Consider the following 23,993-nt stretch of genomic DNA (forward strand, 5'->3'; position numbering starts at 1 on the left):
ACTCACTTCTACTTATATTCTGTTGTATGATAAATGTAATTTGGGACACTCAGTGGGTACATTTGAAATATTTTTGGGCAATAACACATTGCTACTAGCATGATTTTTAGAGTGGCTGTTGGCTGTGTTGTCAGCAGTCTGATACCCCTGGGCTAGAATGATGCTCTTCATAATCAGTGGACAAAACTAGATTTTAGCTTCATACAAAGCACAGAAAGGCAGGATCCTGGGACCCTTCTAGAGGTCTGGGTTTGGAGCCAGGCATGGGGCCAGGGAACATTGACAACATCAACCTTCCAGGCTTGCTCTGATCTCTGGGAGGGTGATGAATGTCAGGAAACTTTTATGAGCTGGACGAGTGCCCACGGCTTTGTAAGCTTCACCCTTTTCTGGTCCAGGCTGGAGACCAAGGTCATCATCTTGCAGTGTTCCCTGTCACAGATGCTTCTTTCACGTTTTGATTTCATTGAAATCCATTAAAAACAATATATGGCACCCATTTGAATACTTTAATTTGCAGTTTTGTCCCGAAGTAGTGTTATAAACCACTACCACAGCTAAATTAAAACCTGATAACGTTAGGAACTGAAAACTACTGACTCTCTTGAACATAATTATGAAGAGAAAAGGCATAGGATGTTTTGAAGAGAAGAGGTGAAGAAGAGATGCTTTTCTTGTAATCCATTTCTAAGTTTTAGGATGGTAGGTAGGGCCATCTTTGGTACTAGATGTTTTGTAAAACCATGATCACTTTTAAATAAATTTATTCATTCAAAGACATTTATGTTCTAGGCCCACTGTTAGGGTTTTAACCCCTTTGTGTCTTCAAAAACCTATCTCTGTCCTTGGGGAACCCACATTCTAAAAAATAATTTTTGGAGGTGCCTTTAAATTTATTTCATTTCCTGTATAACTGTGTGATGCAAATAAGCTGTACGTGTGGCTTAGACTTCAGTCCGTTTATAGGTAAAGTTCCTATTTTGAGGAATTTCTTACACTTAACTGCAACTAAACTTGTGGGAGAATTTCCCAAACTGATCACTCTGATGCAGATTCTTTGGCCTCTGAGAACAATTGTAGGATCTGGTATTCAGATCACAGATCCCATGCTGGTCATAGATTGTTGGGCCTTTGGACATATGCACAGCTGCCTGTATATTATCACAGTTTCCTGGATATGAGAATTAATTGAGGAAAATTTTGCCATTGGCTTTAGACATTTGCTTTTTTGTTGTTGTTGTTGAAGGCTGAAATGGAGGGGGATCTTTTAAAACCTTACACTTGATATCTTCATTTATTTACTTATTCATTCAGTTGTTTATTCCAGAAACTTTCGTTAATGCCATGTGCCCAGCACTGGGCTAGGCAGTGATAATAGAAAGCTGAATACTATCAATTTCTAGTTCTCAAGGAGGTTCCAGTTTGATAGAAGAGACAAATCAGTGCAGTGTTATTCACAGGGCATGTGTGGGAACTTCTGGGGGCAGTGCTCCAACTCGGGGTGAGGAGAGACAGGGAAGAAGGCCTCCCAGCTGAATGTTACAGGTAAGAGCCAAGCTCAGGGTCGCCTCCCAAGATCTGTGTGTAGAGATGCTAGGGCCTTGGGTCCAGCAAGGGCAAATCGCTGAGGGATAGCTGTGTCGTGGGATGCTTCTGGAACAAGAAGGGGAGAAAGATGAGATTGAAGATAAAATTAAGAAATAGATTCCGTTGGACAATTGATGGCAGGCTCCAGTATCCCCTTTATTCTGAAGCAAGAGGAAGCTATGAACGATTTTAAGAGGGGAGTGGTGCAGTCAGGTATGTGTCTTCCATAATACATATCAGGGGCTGTATGAAGGGAGAGACTGGAGGCAGGGGCACAGTTAGGAGGCTTTTTCCAGTTCAGTGAGAGATTGTCCTGTAGTGATTCAGAAATACAGAACCAGAGCCATATTTGAAAAAAATATTAAGCAGGTGAAATTGTCAGGGCTTGCTGGTTGGTTTGCAGGTGGGAAGGAAGGAAGAGGCTCAGGTACCACCTGGGTGATGATGCAGCCCCAGGAGGATGCCCAAATCCACACCTTCCCCAGGACCTGCCCCAGGGCCACCCCATAGAGGAGGCCCCTCCTCCCTTCCCAGGTCCTCCCCCCCTCAACCTTTTTCTTATTCATCTTTGACACTTACCACTTCCTGCCTTAGACTAGAAGATCCCCATGGGTAAGCTTTGTGTCTGTTTGATTTTTGTATTTTCACAAAACGTAGCAAGCTTTTTTGGAATTTGTTAGTTGTTAAGTAACTTTCGTTGCATTAACGGAAATAAATATGACTCAGCATTGGGTCAGGATGTGTAAGTCCTTAATTATCTCCTTCCCTGGAGTCAGAAATGGTCTCAAAGGGGTTCTGCTGCTTGTGTGTTTTTTACTTGTCTTTGTTTTCTGGTGGTTGTGGGGGCATTGTATAGAGTCTGGGAGTGGGATTGAGGGGAACTCAGGCTGAGGGTGGAGGGTTTCAGGATCAGGAATCAGGCCGGTTATCATGAGCATATGCTGAGCGTTTATTCCAGGACTGAACTTGAATGTTCCCGACTGGCTGATGGTTTTGCTAATGTCACTTTATAACTGGCCTTATTCTAAGAATTCTGGCGTAAGCTTCTACTGATGACAAGTCTGCTCTGTCCAGTTTATCTTACTGTGAATCTTTTTTTCATATTGGAAATCCGTTATTTAGTCCTACTGAATATAATTGAGGCATTCAATCCTCCAGGCTCTACAGGGACAGATATCAAGTCAGCAGGTGGCTGTAGAGAAACTGAAAAAAACCGCTGAAGTGTTGTTAGACGCCAGGGGATCTTTACTTCCCGCCAAGAACGACATCCAGAAAACACTGGGTGAGTGGCATTTCCTCATGTCTGGTCTTACATGTCCGTTCTAAATGCAGGTCTCATAGTAGATACGGAGACATCGCTCGCTCGCATATTCTGCGTCACTATGTCCTTTCACTGTGAAGTGGCCCTTCTCGGTCAGGGCAGAGGCACGCCCTCCTTGGCAGGTGTATTAGGATCTTGGGAGTGGGGACTGGGCTGTGTGGTTTGCATACCTAAATTTTAATTTTTTATTTAGAAAATGTAGCAAAAACTCTTTTTAAAAATTTTAAATTTAATATTAGAGTATAGCTGATTTACAGTGTTGTGTTTAGTTTCACGTGTACAGCAAAGTGATACAGTTACACATATACGTATATCCATTCTTTTTCAGATTCTTTTCCTATATAGATTATTACAGAATATTGAGTAGAGTTCCCTGTGCTGTACAGCAGGTTCTTGTTGATTTTATCTATTTTATATATAGTAGTGTGTAATTTGTTAATCCCAAACTCCTAACTTATCCCTCCGTGCTACGTTTCTCCTTTGGTAACCATAAGTTTGTTTTCGAAGTCTGTGAGTCTGTTTCTATTTTGTAAATAAGTTCATTTGTATCATTTTTCTTTTAGATTCTACATATAAGTGATATCACATGATATTTGTCTTTCTCTGCCTGACTTACTAAACTCAGTATGATAACCTCTAGGTCCATCCATGTTGCTGCAGATGGCATTAGTTCATTCTTTTTTATGGCTGAGTATTATTGCATTGTATATATATATGTACCATATCTTCTTTATCCATTTATAGACATTTAGGTTGCTTCCATGTCTTGGCTATTGTAAACAGTGCCGCATGTATCTTTTCGAATTATGGTTTTCTCTGGATATATGCCCAGGGGTGGGATTGCTGGATCATATGGTAGTTCTATTTTTAGTTTTTTGAGGAACCTCCATACTGTTTTCCATAGTGGTTGTACCAATTTACATTCCCACCAACAGTGTAGAAGGGTTCCCTGTTCTCCACACCCTCTCCAGCATTTATTGTTTGTGGACTTTTTGATGATGGCCATTCTGAGCGGTGTGTGGTGAATACTTCGTTGTAGTTTTGATGTCCATTTCTCTTAACAATTAGTGATGTTGAGCATGTTTTCATGTGCTTTTGGTTAATGTCTTCTTTGGAGAAATGTCTATTTAGATCTTCTGCCCAATTTTTGATTGGGTTGTTTGTTTCTTTGATACTGAGCTGCATGTGCTGTTTGTATATTTTGGAGATTAATCCCTTGTTGGTTGCTTCATTTGCAAATATTTTCTCCCATTCTGTGGGTTGTCTTTTCATTTTGTTTATGGTTTCCTTTGCTGTGCAAAACCTTTTAAGTTTAATTAGGTCCCATTTATTTATTTTTGTTTTTATTTTTATTACTCTAGGAGATGGATCCAAAAAGATATTGCTACTATTTATGTCAAAGACATAAATCGTTCATTGTTGCAGACATTCAGAAGACTATGTTTTCTTCTAAGTGTTTTATAATACCCAGCCTTACATTTAGGGTTTTTTTATTTTTTATTTTATATTAGAGTATAGTTGACTTACAAAAAGCTCTTTATGTATGCAGCAGTCACAGAAAGTAGAACCTAACAAGATTCTGTTGGTTGATGGGATTCGGCCCAGCTAGACTCTCAACCTAAGGCCAGAACAGACTCAACAGACTCTTGCAGGGATCTTCTTGTCAAAAGCAGGAGGAGCCAAGGGGTTAGGAGGTTGAGATGTTCCTGCTTCTCCTTTTCGTGGGGTCTTTGAGTGGCCTCACAGGGTTCCTCTGTGATCCTAGAAACCCTGTCGAGTTACAGCGATGCTTTTGCGTCCTCTTATGTTAGGTGGTGCCTTTCTTGAGGATAGAGCTATTGTATATTACCTTTGTATCGACTCACAGTATTTAGTTTAAACTAAACGCACAGTGGATTATCAATTAACATTGTTTATTGTCTTATTATATTTTTTGTTTGGACTTTGCTACTTTTCCTATATTTAATGTGTGGTTTCAGGTTATTAAATATTTCTCAGTGTGAAATAAAAACTTTAACATAGCAAATGATTAACATACCTTTCACTCCAAGAGAGCTGGCATTAAAATCTGAGTTGAAATTGTAGGTAAAGAGAAGGATGAAGCTTTGCTCTTCTAAAACCACTCTGTAGAAGTCAAACCTTTTTCTTTCTTACATTCAGAATCTTTTTTTTAAAATTTATTTTCAGATGATTTGTTTCCAGCAGTGTATGATATGCTCCTTCTAACCTACAGGAAAAATATTTCATCTTATTTTGCCCAACGGGATTTCATATTCAAAGAGGCAAAAACCCTCGAGGTGAAATATCAGTAATATGACATAAAGTCCTGCACTGTTTCAAGAAAATGTAAAAAACAACCAAAAAAAATTATACATTTTCTGTTACAGTATTTCATCATGGATTTAAACACTGATATAGTGCAATTTTTTATCAATATTTTTAAAATAAATTTATTTTTATTTATTTTTGGCTGCATTGTGTCTTTGTTGCTGCTTATGGGCTTTCTCTAGTTGTGGCGAGCAGGGGCTACTCTTCATTGCGGTGCGCAGACTTCTCATTGCGGTGGCTTCTCTTGTTGCGGAGCACTGGCTCTAGGCACGTGGGCTTCAGAAGTTGTGGCAACGGGCTTCAGTAGTTGTGTCTTGTGGGCTCTGGAACACAGGCTCAGTAGTTGTGGCTCATGGGCTTAGTTGCTCTGCAGCATGTGGGCTCTTCCCGGACCAGGGCTCGAACCCATGTCCCTTGCATTGGCAGGCAGATTCTTAACCCCTGAGCCACCAGGGAAGTCCGTATCAATATTTTTTAATTAAAGTATAGTTGATTTACAGTGTTGTGTTAATTACTGCTGTACAGCAAAGTGATTCAGTTGTACATATATATATATATATATATATATATATATACATTCTTTTTTAATATTCTTTTCCATTATGGTTTATCACAGGTTATTGAATATAGCTCCCTGTGCTATACAGTAGGACCTTGTTGTTTATCCATTCTATATATAAGAGTTTACATCTGCTAACCCCAACTTCCCACTGCATCCCTCCCCCAGCCCCCTCCGCCTTGGCAACCTCCAGTCTGTTCTCTAGAGACATTCAGAGTATTTTGATCGTGCACCTTGTCACGTAATTTTCAGCATGTGTATATAAATGCTCAGAGATGCACATGTATTTATTAATTACATACACCTATTGCTATCTTAGCACATTATGTACATTATAAGACCCCAAAATATAAAATGTTAAAGTAGATGATAAAACCGCGAATGATCCTGTATCCCAGAGCACTGTCTTCACCTCCCACCTTGGCAACCACTGCTCTTGGGACAGGGGCTTGGGGGAGAAAAGACGATTTTATATGTAATTCTGGTATTTGGAGAGGCATTTTGACACCTTCCCATTGTTAACTGTACACAATTTCACTTTCATTTGTTTAAAATCCATGTTACATTATTTTAAGACTACAGCTTCTCTCCGGCATAGTTTTTTAGGAATATGTGAAAGATATTTAAGATATAGAGGAGTTTCTCTAAGATCTATTTGACTTCTAAGAAAACCAACCACTTAAAAAAGTAACATTCTTGGGCTTCCCTGGTGGCACAGTGGTTGAGAGTCCGCCTGCCGATGCAGGGGACACGGGTTCGTGCCCCGGTCCAGAAAGATCCCACATGCCGAGGAGCGGCTGGGCCCGTGAGCCATGGCCGCTGGGCCTGCGCGTCTGGAGCCTGTGCTCTGCAACGGGAGAGGCCACAACAGTGAGAGGCCCGCATACCGCAAAAAAATAAAAACCAAAAAAACCCCCAAAAAAGTAACATTCTTAAAGTAAATTTTGTTTGTCCCTTTTTCTAAAATATTTTTTAATTACTAAAGTCAAGAATTTACTTCAGTGACAATATTTTATTACTAAGGAGTCCAAAAATAAACTAATACAATGTGTTAATTAAAAAAATTTTTTTTATTGAAGTACAGTTGATTTACAATGTTGTGTGTGTTAATTTTATTAAAATAGCTGACTTTGCTTGGGAAATCACTTACCATAGCTAAACAGATATGATGGTGCCCTGTTGAAGCACAGAGCCGCCCATTTGAGAAACAGCTCACCTGCCAGTCACAGCCTGCAGTTCAGATGATCTGCTCTGTGACTTTCAAATCAGGGCTGTACTTGAACCCGCTGCTTGTCTGCCCTCAGCATCTTGGTGCATATTAAATTCTGTCCCCTCCCTGTTACCCTTCTCACGGGCTTCATTGTGTTTTCATGAAAGGAGCATAATTGTCTCTTTCAATCATCCAAGCTTAACCTCTCAATTCAGTGAAAATTTGTCAAACTGTTTTCTCATGATATAATATTAGAACAAGCAAAAAGAAATATTGTTTGTTTATATGGATTATGTACCATGAGCCAAACATAAGCATGTAAGAGATTTCATTTTTATAGAGATGTCAATATTTTCTTCCATTGAAACATTTTACAGTGTATCAGAAATAATTAAAATTCTTTTCAGATTCTTGGACAGTAAGTGATAAATTGATGATTAAAAACATTGTTTTCCAGAGAGGTGGAGTCGGCGGAGGGAGAGGTGAATACATTAAAAACTACTGTTCTTTGAACTTCTCATTGGTCTTGCAGCATAGAATGTAGGTTGTTAAAATATAGAGCTTTATATATGAATGAAAACTAGCCAGAAAGGTTTTTTTTTAAAAGCATCTTAAGTCTTTAGAATTGAAAGTAAAGTTAATCTTATCTGAGACAGGTCAGCCTCCTAACACTGTTTATTTTTCCCTTTGCCTGCTATTAAACTTATCAAATACATTCTATCTGTGTTATCTTAGAAGCATCATCTCAACCTTCTGTATTTTATGTGAATTTTCATTGTGTGTTGTCTATTTTCTCAGTACATTTGCATCTGCTAACTTCTGTGCGTTTGAGTACTTTACTTAGGATGTGAAGGATGAGAAAAACTTAAATCTTTGTGTGTGTGTGTTGTGTGTGTGTGTGTGTACGTGACAGAGAGAGCATGCGTGAGCAAGAAAGATTGAAATAATTTTTATGTGTAAAGGTTAATTCTTAATTAATCTTTATAAGAGTATATTGTTTCTTGAGATTAGCTCTGTAAGACTGTCACCTTTTTTTTTTTTTCCATGTAGTTATCAAGTGTGGCTAATTTGAAAAGTCAGGTTGAGAACCAATATTTATTCCAAAGATTGGCTGTTTGGATCACATTCATTTCTCTGGACAATTCAAATGTTTATGCATCCAAAAATCTTTTTTTCAAATGAAGATTATACATACACACACACAATTATATTTACACATATATACTATTTAAAAATTTTTAGCTTTTTATTTTCCACTAGGATCTTTTCTTTCTTTTTTCAGGTTTTGGTGGTGCTCTGATGATGCATTATGAATTTATCATTTCAACATTTTTCCTCTTCCAATTCTAGTGTAGTAATTTTTGTGACTCTCCTTAGTGTGTTTTGCAAAGGAACGGTGCAAAGAGAACTTAGTGGTTAAAGTTTCCCGATCCTTTTGGACTAGGTGACATTGTCGGGAGATATGATGACCTGTCCAAGTCTGTCAGTGAACGAAACGAGAAGCTGCAGATAACCCTGACCCGCTCTCTGAGTGTGCAGGACGGCCTGGATGAGATGCTGGACTGGATGGCGGGTGTGGAGCGCTCGCTGGAAGAGCAGCGCCCTGTGCCCTTGAACTCCGCCGCTCTGCAGGACGTCATCAGTAAAAACATCGTAAGTGACTTCCAAAAAACCACTTTTAGTTGAAAATAAACCCGGCATCTCAGGTTATTCAAAAAGTGTGGATGTTTTCATTCTCTGCCCATATCAAAGCCTTTCACTGATTTTCACTACACATTTTCATCCCTAAAATTCATATATCCTGGGTTTTTCCATGTGTAGACATAAACCTATATATGAAGAACTTGAATGTTCTTGTTAGTGTAACATTATTTGCTCTTTTATCTGTGTATCTTCCTCAGCATATGAATCGTGGGTTATAAAGATCATTCTAGATGGCAGGGACCAGAACCTTATAATTCTCTTTAAGAAAAAACACAGACTTATTCTTCCCAGGAACTTGAACTGTATATACTATTGGGATCTCTTGCTAAAACAGCACTGGAAATTTGGATAAATTTAAAATAATTGTATGAAAGTTACTAAGAGAGTAGAGCTTAAAAGTTTTCATCACAAGGAAAAAAATTGTAACTGTGTGTGGTGATGGAGGTTACCTAGACTTACTGTGGGGATCATTTGGCAATATTTACAGTTATCGAATCATTATGTTGTACACCTGAAACTAATATAGTGTTATAACATTGTTATAACAGACAGTTTAAGGCGTAAAGAGATGTCTCCTGAATATAAAAACATGGAAAGTAGCGCTTGCATAGAGACAAGTGTGCGAAGCGATTTTCTGTGGAGCAGAGAGGGACTTCCCTCTGTGTACTTTTCATGAACATCACTCATGGTACAGGGTATCCCCGCACACCGGGTCCTGTTTGTTCCTCACGGCTTCAGCCAGCTGCCCAGGAAGTTAATCAGATCAGTCTTGTTGTTGTCTAGCCTTTGAAAAATCAGGACCGTGGATAATCCCTGGGCTGCAGGAGATCCCGGGGATGCTGAGTGGCGGCTGTCTCCTGCCTCGCCAGGGCAGCCAGCCAGCTGTTCTCCAGTCTCCTTGCGGGGACTGGGGATGGGATTCCTCCAGGGACCAATCAGCTTGTCTGTCACTCCCATTAGCTTCCTTAGTCACAGGTGCCTCAAACTTCTGTTGTTCTGAATAGTAATTTTTACAAGTCTGACGTTATTTGTAAATAGCATTATGTTATGTGTGTGGTATTTGGTTCATTTCAGTTGTTGGACCAGGACATCGCGGGGCGGCAGAGCAGCATAAATGCCATGAATGAGAAAGTGAGGAGGTTCACAGAGACCACAGACCCGTCCACCGCATCCTCGCTGCAGGCCAGGATGAAGGACTTAGCCCTTCGCTTTTCAGAAGCAAGTCGCAAACACAAAGAAAAACTTGCCCAAATGGAGGAACTCAAAACCAAAGTGGAGCTGTTTGAGAACCTCTCAGAAAAGCTCCAGACATTCTTAGAAACCAAAACCCAGGCTCTTACTGAGGCAGACGTGCCTGAGAAGGATGTTACTGAGTTGTCTCAGTTTATGCAGGTATGTTTCCCATGGAATTCACAAGACTGATCAAATATATCAACAGCTAAGACAAGCACATACATTTATTGGCAGAGTTATGATTAACAAGCATCATTTTAATTGCTGATGGATTGGTTAGATCTATGCTTTCCTCCTTTAAAAACTTCAAAGCTTATCTTCTCCTTGAAGCCTTTGGTCATTAATCAGAAGTGAACACCATCTCTCATTTTCTGTATATCATAGGTGATATACATATCTTATTTCAGAGCCCACAGAGGCAGAATGTAAAGAGTGCATATTTAAATTAAATTAAACTGTTCTCTTTCAAACAGCCTGCCTGCATGTTTGTTTATGCTTAGACCATAGGCAGGATCATTCTGTGAAATTCTGAGTGGAGCCATTCTGGTCCCATACTTACATCTTGATGGGATGCCCTTTGAAGATCTAGCAACACCTTATACTTTTTTAAATTTTTGTATTGAAGTATAGTTGATTTACAATGTTGTGTTAATTACTGCTGTCCAGCAAAGTGACTCAGTTACACACACACACACACACATATATATATATACATTCTTTTTTAAATATTCTTTTCCATTATGTATTTTCATAGGCTATTGAATATATTTCTCTGTGCTATACAATAGGACCTTGTTCTGTATCCATTCCATATATAAAAAGCTTACATCTGCTAACCCCAGCCTCCCCCTCCATCCCTCCCCCAAGCCCGTCCCCCTTGGCAACCACCAGTCTGTTCTTTATGTTCATAGCAACATCTTATATTGATGAAATATCTAAATGCTTTGTAGGAATCAAGTTCTGAACTGCTAGAACGCAGGAAAGATCTCGAAGTTTTGCAGAATCTCTTGAAGGAGATCTCCAGCCATGGCTTGCCAGGGGATAAAGCTCTGGTTTTTGAAAAAACAAATAATTTGTCAAAGAAATTCAAGGAAATGGAGGATACTGTCAAAGAAAAGTAAGCACCACTTAAGAAATTGGATTTTATTCTACTTGATACTAATTGGAATGCATGATTTTTATTTAGTTATGTAGCTACCTGAAACAGTTTTTGGAAACTTGAGAAAAAGCTTAGGGCTACTTTATAAGTACTTTAATATTGATAAATTTTTTGCTGTTAAAACTAAGTATAGTTTTTGTTAAAGTATTTAGGAGGGAAATTCACTACTTCTTACATGAAAGTATTTATAGAAAGCACTGTGTAAGGAAAATGGTGGTGGTAGTGTTTTACTGAAAGTAGTCTAAACTCACTGTAGTCTGAAGGCTTTGGCTATTACATTTTTATTTGCAAAGGCAGAAATAACCTTGAAAGATAGCCCATGGTTCATTGCTTTCTGGGCTCCGTTCAGAAATGATGCATCATTCCAGCATAGTTCTGGATAGTTCTGGATGGCTTTTTTTTTGTGTGTGTGAAATAGTTTCCTTTTTGAAGAGTTGTAGATCAGACATGATTCCATGAACAAACAAGGTAAGAAACAAGAGAATGAACCTAAATTAAGGTAAAAAGCTGTACAGGGGTGTGAGCCTTCTGATTGAGTTTTATATTTCTGATCTCGTGCTAGTTGAGAATATACATCTGGTTTTGCCAAAGTTCATACAGAAGCCACCCAAAAGATAGAAAGTAGTCATTTCTCTTTCAGCTATTATTCTTCGTCATTTCTTTGGAATTGTCTACCTAAAACTTTTGAGTGCTGTCTGGACTACTCACAGAGCTATCATTTCCATCCTATTTAATTCACATGGCACAGAAGAAATATTCTTGATTTCTTTGGGTAAACTCTAGGTTGTTTCTTCTGTTAGATGGGTCCAATTATAAAACCATGTGGTCATCGGTGATTAGTTTACCAACCATGTACTCTCTGCTAGTAATCCACACACCTGCACACGTGCACATGCCATCTACATGGTATCCAGTTACCAAATCTAACTGTCCTCATAGCTGTACCTGTGCCAGGCGTGTGCCCTCCCTCTGTGTAGTGTACAGAGACTGTACAGAGAGATCCGTATAGTTCGCTGTGGAGCTTTCTGAGTATCCATGAGGGAGGTGCACATTAAGTTCTGCATCACTAGGTCTCACCTCATTTTTGGAAACTCAAACCTGTCCTCTCTCTCTGTAAAGACCCAGTTTACCCATCCACTAAAGTGACTGTAGTGACACTAGGTGGTGCTGTGTTTCCCTTATGTTAGTGACTTGTGTTTCCCCTCTGGTTCTCAGCCTGCTGGTGTTTAGCACCATATAAAGCGGACAGATAAAAGCTCACTGGCTCTAAATCATGTTAAAGCTGTTTATATGGCTTTAGAGTGTACATAGCATTATAGAGTGCCGTTACACATGGGTTACAAATATCTTAACTGTTCCTATCTTGATCTACAGACTTTACTGAGGAAATAGACAAGGAGTAATTTAGCTGGTTTCACTTGCCACCTATGAAACCTTTCCTCCTGTATCTGAGGATTGGAGTGTGCCTGGGGGAAGATTTTTTCTTAATGTTAAGCTTGAAATGGGCATAATAATTTACTTTTTAGTAATTAGTCCTTTGGAGTGTCTCCCTTTGTGGCTTAAATTTTTCAATGATGTTTGTGATCTAGAAAAGAAGCTGTATCTTCTTGTCAAGAACAGATGGATGCCTTTCAAGTTCTGGTTAAATCATTAAAGTCGTGGATAAAAGAAACCACAGAAAGAGTTCCCATTGTGCAGCCTTCTTCTGGTGCAGAGGATTTAGGGAAATCTTTGGAAGAAACTAAGGTGAATCACTGTCCATGTCTGATAAGAATTTCTCATTTGCTTGTGTTAGGAATGAGAGGTTTCCTTTTATCTAATAGCACATAAGTTAGAGCCTCATGTATGTACAGTGTATTTTGGTGGTATTTGGAAATCATGACGGGTTTAACTGATCCTTTCGAAGAAGGACACAGACTTTCAGTTAATTTGCTTTTTTAAAGAGACGTATTTGTGAGTTGCTGACTGGTCCGAGTTTCTTTCCCCACCACATCTCTACTTAGTTTATTTTTTATACCATTTTTCATAATGTTAGTAAAAGATCCTTCTCTTCAACTCAGCATTTTGCTCTAGTTTGGATATATCACTCTAACCAGTATTTGAAGATGGAAGTTATTTTGAATCTCTAGTGTGTGAGTCTTGTCATCTGACTCAGTCATAAAACTTATGACCAGTTATGGCAAGTTTTCCACTCCAAATTTGTGGAGTTGTGTGTCCTTTAAAATTCATTGAAGTTTTGATGATTAAAATTCACTATTAAATGGAATTCTGAATTTCCATTTTTTAAAATTGTTTCTACTACCTTTTTTTTTTGTAACTTGGCTGTTACCTAGTACAGTTTTGCAGACTTACAGTTGACAGTTACTTTGGAACCCGTGGCAGCTGGGACTAGCCTGGCTTCCACTGTGGCTGGGAGAATTCAGAATTCAGGATGGACCCCACCCCACTCCTCACTAATAACAGTGTTAACAGTCACTTGGACCATTGGAACAAATAGAGATGCTGTCCTTTTCTTCCATCCCATAAGTCAGAACCCACAATCATCACTGTTTTAAGATATGTTTAAGACATTGAATTATAATGTATAATTTGGAAAAGATTACAAAGACTGAAAAATAATGTGTTTTTGTATCTCCAGAAATTACAAGAGAAGTGGAGCTTAAAAACACCAGAGATTCAGAAAGTCAACAACAGTGGGATCTCACTGTGTAATCTAATAAGTGCTGTGATGACCCCTGCAAAGGCCATAGCAGCAGTTAAGTCAGGTAAGTGCTTTATTTACATTTGTGGTAAAACCCATTGGGTTTTACCAATGAATTGGGTCCACCCATGTTGATTTTATTTGTGTATGTTATTTTTAAAAATTAATGCATAAAATAACCTCAGAAACACGAAGGGAAAGTGACAAGAAAGATGGCATCTCTAAACAACCTAAACGCTGCCACGGAAAAGTGTCTGTTCTGGTCAAATTTCAGATCTCTTAGGTTTCATCTTATTAAATACTACAATTTAAAATGTAACCAAATTCATCTGTAAGAATAAGGAACATTATATTGGGGAAGGGGAAAGATCAGATTCCAGTTTGTTTTTACCTAATTGATGGGGATGTAGAAATTCTATTTGAAATCTTTTTTTTTTTTTTAAACTTGTTCAAGTCAAATGATCAACAGCAAAGTACAATAGCTCCCATGGCTAAGCCCTTCACTCTTTTTTTTTAAAGAAGATGTTAGGGGTAGGAGTTTATTAATTTATTTTTGTTGTGTTGGGTCTTCGTTTCTGTGCGAGGGCTTTCTCTAGTTGTGGCAAGCGGGGGCCACACTTCATCGCGGTGCGCGGGCCTCTCACTATCGCGGCCTCTCTTTTTGCGGAGCACAGGCTCCAGATGCGCAGGCTCAGTAGTTGTGGCTCACGGGCTCACGACCAGGGCTCGAACCCGTGTCCCCTGCCTTAGCAGGCATATTCTCAACCACTGCGCCACCAGGGAAGCCCCTGAAATCTTTGATAAAGAAATGAGTCTGGTCTCCTGGGAAAGAAGGAAGTAAGGAAAGAAAACAGGTTCTTTTCTGTTGAGTGGACCTCTCTTAATTTCTTCCCATCTGCTTTATTCCTTACACTATTCCCAAAGAAAACAGTTCTATACTGTGTTAGCCAGCATGTCTGAATCACAATCTTACCAGGCTTCTCAACAGAAAGGGAGAGTCATGTATAAATAATGGTTCTAAAATTAAGTTGTGGATAGAGTTTTAAGTTTAAAACATATTTATATTTGTTGTCACTATCAGGTTTTAAATAATCCAGGAGAAGACCAAAGGCAGATCTCATATCTTTATTCTGAGGGTTTCTGACGATCCTCTGTGGTTTATCTGCCCTGCTTAGCCCCCAGCTGTTCCCATTGTGAGGCTGATGTTGAGCTGGGCCCATCTCCACCCACTGTTTATTCTGCTCTTTTAATCCCATTTAAGGCAATCCTCATAGTATAGTGTGTGATGATCTCTCCTTTCTCTCCTAATCAGATTTCCTGAAATGTCAAGGTGTTTTGTTTTTTTTTAAAGGAAGGGAATTCTGTGGTGTTTTACGTTAGTTCTTCATGCCCATTCTATATTAGTAATAAGTAAAAAGTATTTTTTTCCTACTCTTGACACCTCCCAAGCATGGTAGGAATTAATCTCGAGTATCTAAAGGGTATTTTCACTTCCATCTGAAATGCCACGGTGTGTGTGATTTTTTTTTTTTTAAGGGACAAAACTTTAGATTAAGATTCAGATATTTAAATGTTTTTGTTTAGGCTTGTTCGTGTGTGGTTAGTTTGGGGAAATGTTTTTGTGTTTTGGATAGAGAGCTAAGGCATACTAACATGAGAAGGTCTAATTGATTTTTTAATATTCTGGTTATGAAAAAGGAACCGGTGCTAGGTGTTTATGGAATTAAAGAGAAATAATTACTATGGCTCACCAAGTAGTTCCTATTTGCTAGGCAGTAGGGTAATTGTCTTTAATGCCCACAGTGGTCTCGCGAGATACGTGTTATTCTCCCCAGCAGTTTGGTGGGATGGATTCACCTGTGCAGCCTCACAGGGAGTCATTAGTGGGGCTGGGGTTTAAGTTCAGGTGAGACATATGCCAGGGCCCAGGTGCCCCAGCCACTGTACCTCCTTCCTCTATATTGATACAGTAATGGTTTCTTTTACTTTTAACTTTTCTCTCATGTCTTTTTACCTTATTCCACCTCCATTAAACCCATGAAAACACTGTAACTACAGCAGACAATTCTCAGTTTCTTAACTTGAGACAGACATTCTTTTGTCCGTCAGGCATTTATGCTTCAAGCAACACACATAGTGACCAGCTTCTGTGCTTCAGGGACTGTATCACTAAAATAACTTCAGCTTTAAAGCAACCTTATCCCCAAATTTTCTTATAAATTAATAGTTAATGATTAATGTATATAATATAAAGTTACTGAAACTCTACTGTTTAAGTTGATCATGTTATGACTTTAAGAATAAATTTTATGCAAAAGAGAGGATATAGCTTGATCTTTCAGACCTTCATTTGATTTTGAAATTGAATCATTATTTTACATTTTCAAATAGTAATAACATTTTAAAAGAATTAGTGTTTATGGCATTTGCTTTAATGCCACCTACTATTAATATATATAAAATACAATAGAAATCTATGATGACTTCAGTTTTAATATTTTTGCAGGTGGAGTAATATTAAATGGTGAAGGAACAGCCATAGATACTCAGGATATTTTGGCAAATAAAGGTAAATGGTAACTTTAAGTGCTTATTGATTAAATTACTTGGTCTGGTGTTTCTTTTTTTTGAGAGAGAGAGAAAATCTTTTTAGGGATGAAAAGTAGTTATATCGAAATTTCAAACTTGAATTAAAATGGTATGAGTATAGTCATGTTCTCCATAAATAACATGTTTATATAACATTCCATGCAATTTTGTTCATCTGAACTTAATGAAATCCAGTAATTCAGCTTGGCATTTGGTTTATGTTTCCTTCTTTTGGGTTAATTTGAGATATTTTCTCACTTGGGATAACATTATTTGAGCTATTTTTTTTTAATTTGTTGCCTGAGGAATTAATAAGCATCATTTCATGATTTGGGGTTTTTATTCCATTTTAAATATCTATCTCATTTCACTTGTATTATGCAGTGTACCTAAAGTATTTGTCATTAAGTAGCATTGTAAGATGATGTAACATTTTAGTTCTAAAGACTCTATGACTTTATCATAGTAGACTTAATATTGACAAAATAGAAGGAAATAGCACGTGAAACAAATTTTTATTTCTAGAGCTCTAAACACCCTGAAAATGTGTCAATATAATTTTTCTTCTTACGTTTAGGATTAACGTCCATTAAAAAGGATATGACTGACATAAGCCATGACTATGAAGATCTTGGCCTCTTACTTAAAGACAAAATAGCCGAACTGAGTACCAAACTCTCCAGATTGCAAAAGGCTCAGGAAGAATCAAGTGCCATGATGCAGTGGTTACAGACAATGAACAACACTGCCACAAAATGGCATCAGGCACCTACACCTACGGACACTGAGGCTGTGAAGAGTCAAGTTGAACAGAACAAGGTATCTTCTGTGGGTCCATTTACCGAAGATGTGAGAGAACAGATTAGCACTCAGAACTGAGCCCTGGGGGTCAGGAGCCCCGTTCTGGTTTCTGGCTCTATAACCTTCAACACATAGTTCGCCAGCTTTGTTGAACATGACTTTTTGTAGAGATTGATGCTAATAGTCACTTATTTTTACACGCAGATGTTATAAAGATGAGTGAGCTGTTGGGTGCAAGCAACTTTGCCACCTTCAAATTAGTTTAAGTCTTGGATTTTAACCAGTACTTATTGGAAAAGATGTATTTAAGGGCTAAGTGTATTAGGAATCTGTTCTGTCCAGTATAAAATAGGGGAGCTCATGCTTTCCCTTTGTTTAATACACGGTATTTCTTGCTACAACTGTCAGGGTTGGGAAAATGGTTTTGCACTTCGGCAATGCTGGCAAAAATGTCTCCAGATGACTAACTTATCTTTGAACTCTGTAACGTGTTGTCCAGAAAAGTGCTTATTTGCTAGTAGTCTCAAATCTTGCAGCCTTTATCAAGACTGATTTTCTGATTAATTACAATCATACTGATGTCATTTTCCTTTTTTTCCAAAGGGATTTGAGAATACCTTGAAATTCTTTCTAGGTGATGGGATGAGGGTCATTATCTCTGTAGCTCTATCATTCCTCCTTGGGATTCTGTTATCAGCTAGTTGAAGAATAGTTATGAAGAGGAAAAGAAAATATAATTCACTGCTGAATCCAGTCCTCACTCACTTCAGCCTTTAACAGTGGATTGTTTCCCCTCTTTTGGTCATGTTGGAGAAAAAAGTGCTCTATTGAAATTGTGTTTTTGTCTTTTGATGTTGACATACTTTAATGAAGTTACTTTTTTTATTTCCTTGTTAGTCATTTGAGGCAGAACTGAAGCAAAATGTAAACAAAGTGCAGGAGTTGAAAGACAAGCTGACGGAGCTGCTGGAGGAGAACCCAGACACTCCGGAGGCCCCCAAGTGGAAGCAGATGTTGACGGAAATAGGTATGTTACCACTTACACCAGAGGCCGTGAACAGAAGCACAGTCATTTTTTAAAAACCATAATCTCTATCAGAAAACATCTATCCAGCAATCTCACTGACTTTGGGATTTGTTTCATGTTTCAGAATCGATCTTTGCATATTCTAAAGTGTCATTTCATATTATATGGTGCTAGGCCTTGGCATATCTTGTGTTTTTCTCACTAAACACAGTAACGAAATTTATGTTTATGAAGAAGGTAGATACCAGTTGATAGAATGCTGTGTATTGAGTCACATGTTTTCATTATGGTTTATTTTTTATTAGGTTTTGGGTGCTTCTAATTTTTTATGATTTGTTATATTTTAGTGTGGAGAGTCCTTTTTGTTTGTTTTTCTGGAAAAGCTGGGTGCCTTTCTCCACCATGGAGTTCCTGATGGTACCCCACCAGCCCCTGTTTCATGCTGCTGGTCCCTTTCCCAACCAGCCTGAGAAGGCTGCTCCCCACAGGAGTCTGGGGGTTTGCTCTTTACCCAGAGTCCTCCTCCCATCTCCATCCTGTCCCTATATAAACTGTTCCTCGGAGATGCAGAATTGCCTTCACAAGCCCTGTTATCTTATCACCCCTTTTCCTTATTGTAATGATATGGGAGTGAGTGTAAGACAGTGACACTCATTTTCCCTACTTCATAGTATTTGGAGAATTCAGTGAGTTAATGTGTGTGCAGCTCAGACAAACAGTATCGGGCACATACTAAGTATGTTTAACTATGACTATCACAAGAATCATTTTACTTTGAATTGTTCCATTATATTTAGCTAAATCTTGTCCTTCCTTTAGAGTCAGATATGCTGTGATAAATTTAGAAGTTTCTAAGTACGTTTTAATTTAATAAGAGTCATCCTTATACATATAACTGCTTCACTTTGCTGTACACCTGAAGCTGACACAACATTGTAAATCAACTATACTCCAGTAAAAGAAAAAGAGTCATCCTAAGAGATCTTAATGTTGAAAGGTGTATTTAATCCAACAATAGAGACTTCTGTTGCATTATAATTAATTGGGCCCTAATTCAGTGGTTGTCAGAATATCAGAATTACTCGAAGGAATATTTTCAAGACATCTTAGAATAGCGGAGGGAGCGAGGAATGCATATTTCAGAAAAGCTTCCTGGTAAGATTTTGATATTTCTCCTTCTCCGTTTATGGTTGGAGTTGCATTATCTCATTATCAGATTGTGATTGACTAGAACACGCCATATAGTGTGACGTTGTTTAGGTAAACGTTTCAGGGGCTGGGCTCTATGAAAAGCAGCTCTTCAGTGCATTACACTAGGTGAAAAAAATCTGTCAGATCAGCTCTTCACACGGTCAGTGTTGAGTGACTCATGTGTTGAGAGATGGTCTGTAATTCTGGGCTTCAAGGAGCATGCCGTCCTCAGGGCTGGGGGAGCAGGCAGGGCATCCTAGTGGAGAGTGAGACCCAGTGGGATCATGAAAGCGGGATGGGGCAGGGACAGAAGGGGAGGGATGGAGCATGTGAGCTGTGGGGCCCTTGTGCGCCCAGCCTGTTGCGATGAGGACATGTGATCAGCGGGCAGATGAGGGCTTCCTCTCGGAGGACAGACCTTTTCAGATGAGCACACGAGGGCCCTTTTGTGGGAGACACTGGAGGTCAAGCAGAGGTCATCAGATTTTGCCGTCTAGTTGGTGACGAGTAAATTATTGAGGGGTTTGAGCCCAGAAGTGACATATTCAGTGACGTTTAAGGGAAATTATTTTAGAACCAAATTCATTGCAGCTGAGGATCATGAATCGCAGGTAAGCTGGTTAGAAGGCTCTTGGTCTAGGTGTGCAGCTCTGGAAAGGGTGCTCCTGGCAGCAAGAGCAGAGCATCCCCTGGGGACATGTTAGAAATGCACATTCAGACATCACTTCAGACCTGCTGATCAGTCCCTCCAGGGGTGGGCCCAGCACCTGTGCAACCAGACCCTCTAGGGGTCTCTGATGCAGCTCCAGCTTGAGAAGTACTGGTCTTGGCAAAAGATGGTGAGGACCAATGTGGAGTTGGGTATTGGGAATGGAAGCACTGTGTTTAAGGGTTTGTGATTGAGGATATAGGAGAGTCATGAAAGAACATCCTGAATTATGGCATTTCATGACATGCATGAGAATAACCTTCAAAAGAAGTATAAAAGTCAGAAAAACCTACCCATTTTGATAGGAATATCGTGAGTTTTTTCCTCCAACATTGAATTTAAGGGGTTGGTGAGATTTCCTATTGTAACTTCTGAGCAGTTGGCTGCTGATGTGTGATTTGCGTAGAAGAGCATGGTTGGGTGTAGATACACACATTTGGGAGTCACTTACCACCATCTGGTCGTTGAAGGTTTGCTATTAAAGAAAAGGATACATGTTCATTGTTCTAGTGGGTCAGTTCTAGTTGAATAAACAGACTCTGTAGGACTTCTAGAAGGAATGAGGGTTCTCAGGAATATTCCATAATCTACAGCATCTTCCATCAGATTCAAATCTATTTTTCTTATACTTCAGTTGACACAAACCATTGGGACCATAAAATCTGTATCATTAAATGCACTTAACGCACAGGTTAGTCTTTAATTGACTATGTAAGGAGAGCCCTGTCCTACAATCTTCATAGATACAGTTGTATTAAATGTATAACAAACAAACATCTGGGCTTCCCTGGTGGCGCAGTGGTTGAGAGTCCGCCTGCCGATGCAGGGGACACGGGTTCGTGCCCCGGTCTGGGAAGATCCCACATGCCGCGGAGCGGCTGGGCCCGTGAGCCATGGCCGCTGAGCCTGCGCTCCGGAGCCTGTGCTCCGCAACGGGAGAGGCCACAACAGTGAGAAGCCCGCGTACCGCAAAAAAAAAAAAAAAAAATCTGTTTCATCCTTTATCTTTTTTTCTTCTAGATTCTCAGTGGCAAGACCTCAATCAGTTAACAGTTGATAGACGACAGAAACTGGAAGAATCCTCAAATAATCTAACCCAATTCCAGACTGTGGAGGCTCAGTTAAAACAGTGGCTTGTGGAAAAAGAACTGATGGTCAGTGTCCTTGGGCCCTTGTCGATTGACCCAAATATGCTGAACACACAAAGGCAGCAGGTGCAGGTGAGTCCTACCTGACTGAACAAGACAGATGTTTTCATTAGAAATACATTACCTTGGATGGTATGTGCTCTGCCTGTCTCGGAGGGTTTGTAATGTGTCAGATGCCCACGAGGTACTGTCGTGAGGCTGGCGGGAAACCCCCAGAGAAGCAAAGCTCTGGAGCATCCCTGGAGCATCCCTGAGGGGTCCACTGAGCCCACGAGTATGGTCAGGTCCCTTGATCGTTTCAGTCATATTGTGGTTTGTAGAGACCCTGTTAAAGAGGACTTTCTTTGAAGTATATTAATAACATACATATTAATAACATATGATTGCATAAGTAATAACATTTTTATGAGAAGCTAGTATATTGTTTAGAAATGACTCCTTTGAGGTTTTATTCATTTTGATTGTGGTAGTAGATAATGAAACTTATAAAGCTCATGCAAAACATCCCTGAGTCGGGGAGACAAAGTAAGAAGAGAAAGAAGAAGGGAAGAAGAGGAGGAACCTTGAAACCTGCAGGGTTAGTTAGACTTATCTAATTATGAGCAGATAAATCCACAGGGGGAGAAACGTATGTAAATTGTAAGTCAGACGTAGTCGCAGGCGCTCCGCTGTGGTCTCGGTGGGCTTTCTTTCTGTGCAGGTGGTGGTTTTGGGGCATGGAAGCTGATCTGTGCTCTGAAAATACACAACAGTCTGGGTAGTTGAGTCACATGCTGTCCTAGGCATGTATGTTCTTCATCTGAATAGATGGAAACAACAGATATAAAGAAACATTTGAGGAGAAGTAATTAACCATAGTCTCCCAGAGATAGATAAAATATTCTACTAAAAGAAGGACATTTGGGGGGCTTCCCTGGTGGCGCAGGGGTTGAGAGTCCGCCTGCCGATGCAGGGGACGCGGGTTCGTGCCCTGGTCCGGGAAGATCCCACATGCCACGGAGCGGCTGGGCCCGTGAGCCATGGCCGCAGGGCCTGCGCGTCCGGAGCCTGTGCTCCGCAACGGGAGAGGCCGCAGCAGTGAGAGGCCCGCCTACCGTAGAAAGGAAAAAAAAAAAAAAAAAAAAAAAAAAAAGAAGGACATTTGGGGATCATTCGTTTTATAATGAAAGCCAGTGTGAGCCCGCACGCTCAGAGCGACATGATTTATTGGCTAAATCTTTACAAAAAAGACTGTAAACGTCGATTTTATGTTTAAAAAGAACCTTTGTAAATCAATACACCATGAGTTTGTATATCCTAACACTGTTATCACTGTGTATTTCCTTTGGTGTAAAATGCTATAGAGCATTTAAAAAAATCCTGTAAAAAGAAAAATGCAAATAGGAAGAAATCAAATTGGTGTTAGTGTGATGTAAACTTGTCTAAAAGCAGTGTTTCCCTTTGTGTGTGAAAATTTGTACATGAATTTTTGTTCCTTTTCCCCACACTAGCAAAAATATTTATTCTCTTTTGTCTCCCTTGGGGGATATTATTTTAGACAAAATGTTAATCTCTGTGAAGCACCATTGCTCTTTGGATTAGTATACGATAATTGGACTGCCTTTGAAATAAAAGCTAGGAAAGCAGTAACAAAAATAAAATAAAAACTAGATAATTAGCTACCATTTCTGTCTGTTTAGAAACTTAAAGGTATGTTTTTTGTAATTAATTCTCTAGTCATTTGTGTGTTTATTTGCCCTCATCACCTCTTTACCTTAGATTCTCCTGCAAGAATTTGATACCCGGAAACCTCAGTATGAACAGCTAACAGTGGCTGGTCAGGGCATACTGCACAGACCTGGGGAGCACCCATCCTTCCACGGGATTGTGAAGGAACAGCTAGCAGCTGTGACCCAAAAATGGGACAGCCTCACAGGACAATTGAGGGACAGATGTGACCGGATCGACCATGCCATTGTTAAAAGCACCCAGTATCAAAGCCTGCTGAGAAGCCTTTCCGATAAGCTGGCCGACTTGGATAATAAACTCAGCAGCAGTGTGGCCGGGAGCACACACCCTGACGCGATGAACCAGCAGCTGGAAACAGCCCAGAAAATGAAGCAGGAAATAGAGCAGGAAACGAAGCAGATCAAAGTGGCCCAGGCTCTGGGAGAGGATCTGGCAGCCCTGGTTAAAGAAGAGTACTTGAAAGCTGAACTTAGTCGGCAACTGGAAGGCATCTTAAAATCATTTAAGGATCTTGAACTAAAAGCAGGTTTGTGTGTCTTCTTTGAATGCATGTATTTCCTGGAAATAGGGATCAGTGAACTCCCTATTTCCAAGCTGTTGGGGAAACCAGGCCCCTAAAGTGAACCTGCCCACAGTGAGAGGTGCATGCAAGGAGGGTAGATTTGGGTTCACATGCACACACAGTGTTGCAGGGGCGGGGAGTTCTGCACAGATAATAGGCGGACCCCGTGCCGGCAAAGTCCACTTTGCATAGGCCCATGGAAACTTCGGGTACTCCAGATTAGTTTTTACAGACTTTCAGACATAGAGAACAGACTTGTGGTTGTCAAGGGGCAGGGGAGGTAGAAGAGAGATGGAGGGGGGAGTTTGGGATTAGCAGATGCAAACTATTAAAAAAAATTTTTTTTATTGAAGTAGAGTTGATTTACAATCTTGTGTTAATTTCTTCTGTACAGCAAAGTGACTCAGTTATACATATACATACATTCTTTTTTAAT

The 23,993-nt window shown here is 39.6% G+C and overlaps 1 protein-coding gene across 15 annotated transcripts in view; it reads left to right on the top strand.

Annotated features, from left to right (window-relative positions):
* Nucleotides 1–23,993, top strand: part of DST (dystonin) — a 558,750-nt gene that overhangs the window by 431,607 nt on the left and 103,150 nt on the right. For all 15 annotated transcript variants that reach the window (XR_014326489.1, XM_082847286.1, XM_082847281.1 and 12 more), the window contains 11 exons: nt 2,746–2,869; nt 8,450–8,658; nt 9,784–10,101; nt 10,893–11,059; nt 12,691–12,847; nt 13,740–13,866; nt 16,309–16,371; nt 16,969–17,210; nt 18,090–18,219; nt 21,140–21,339; nt 23,026–23,521. Coding sequence is in view for 14 of the 15 variants with exons in the window: in XM_082847286.1 (XP_082703412.1) it covers nt 2,746–2,869; nt 8,450–8,658; nt 9,784–10,101; nt 10,893–11,059; nt 12,691–12,847; nt 13,740–13,866; nt 16,309–16,371; nt 16,969–17,210; nt 18,090–18,219; nt 21,140–21,339; nt 23,026–23,521 (2,233 nt within the window). In the remaining variant the exon portion in view is untranslated. The remainder of the gene's footprint in view (nt 1–2,745; nt 2,870–8,449; nt 8,659–9,783; nt 10,102–10,892; nt 11,060–12,690; nt 12,848–13,739; nt 13,867–16,308; nt 16,372–16,968; nt 17,211–18,089; nt 18,220–21,139; nt 21,340–23,025; nt 23,522–23,993) is intronic.

Source organism: Leucopleurus acutus, assembly GCF_964270905.1.
Source record: "Leucopleurus acutus genome assembly, chromosome: 10".
Taxonomy (NCBI): domain Eukaryota; kingdom Metazoa; phylum Chordata; class Mammalia; order Artiodactyla; family Delphinidae; genus Leucopleurus; species Leucopleurus acutus.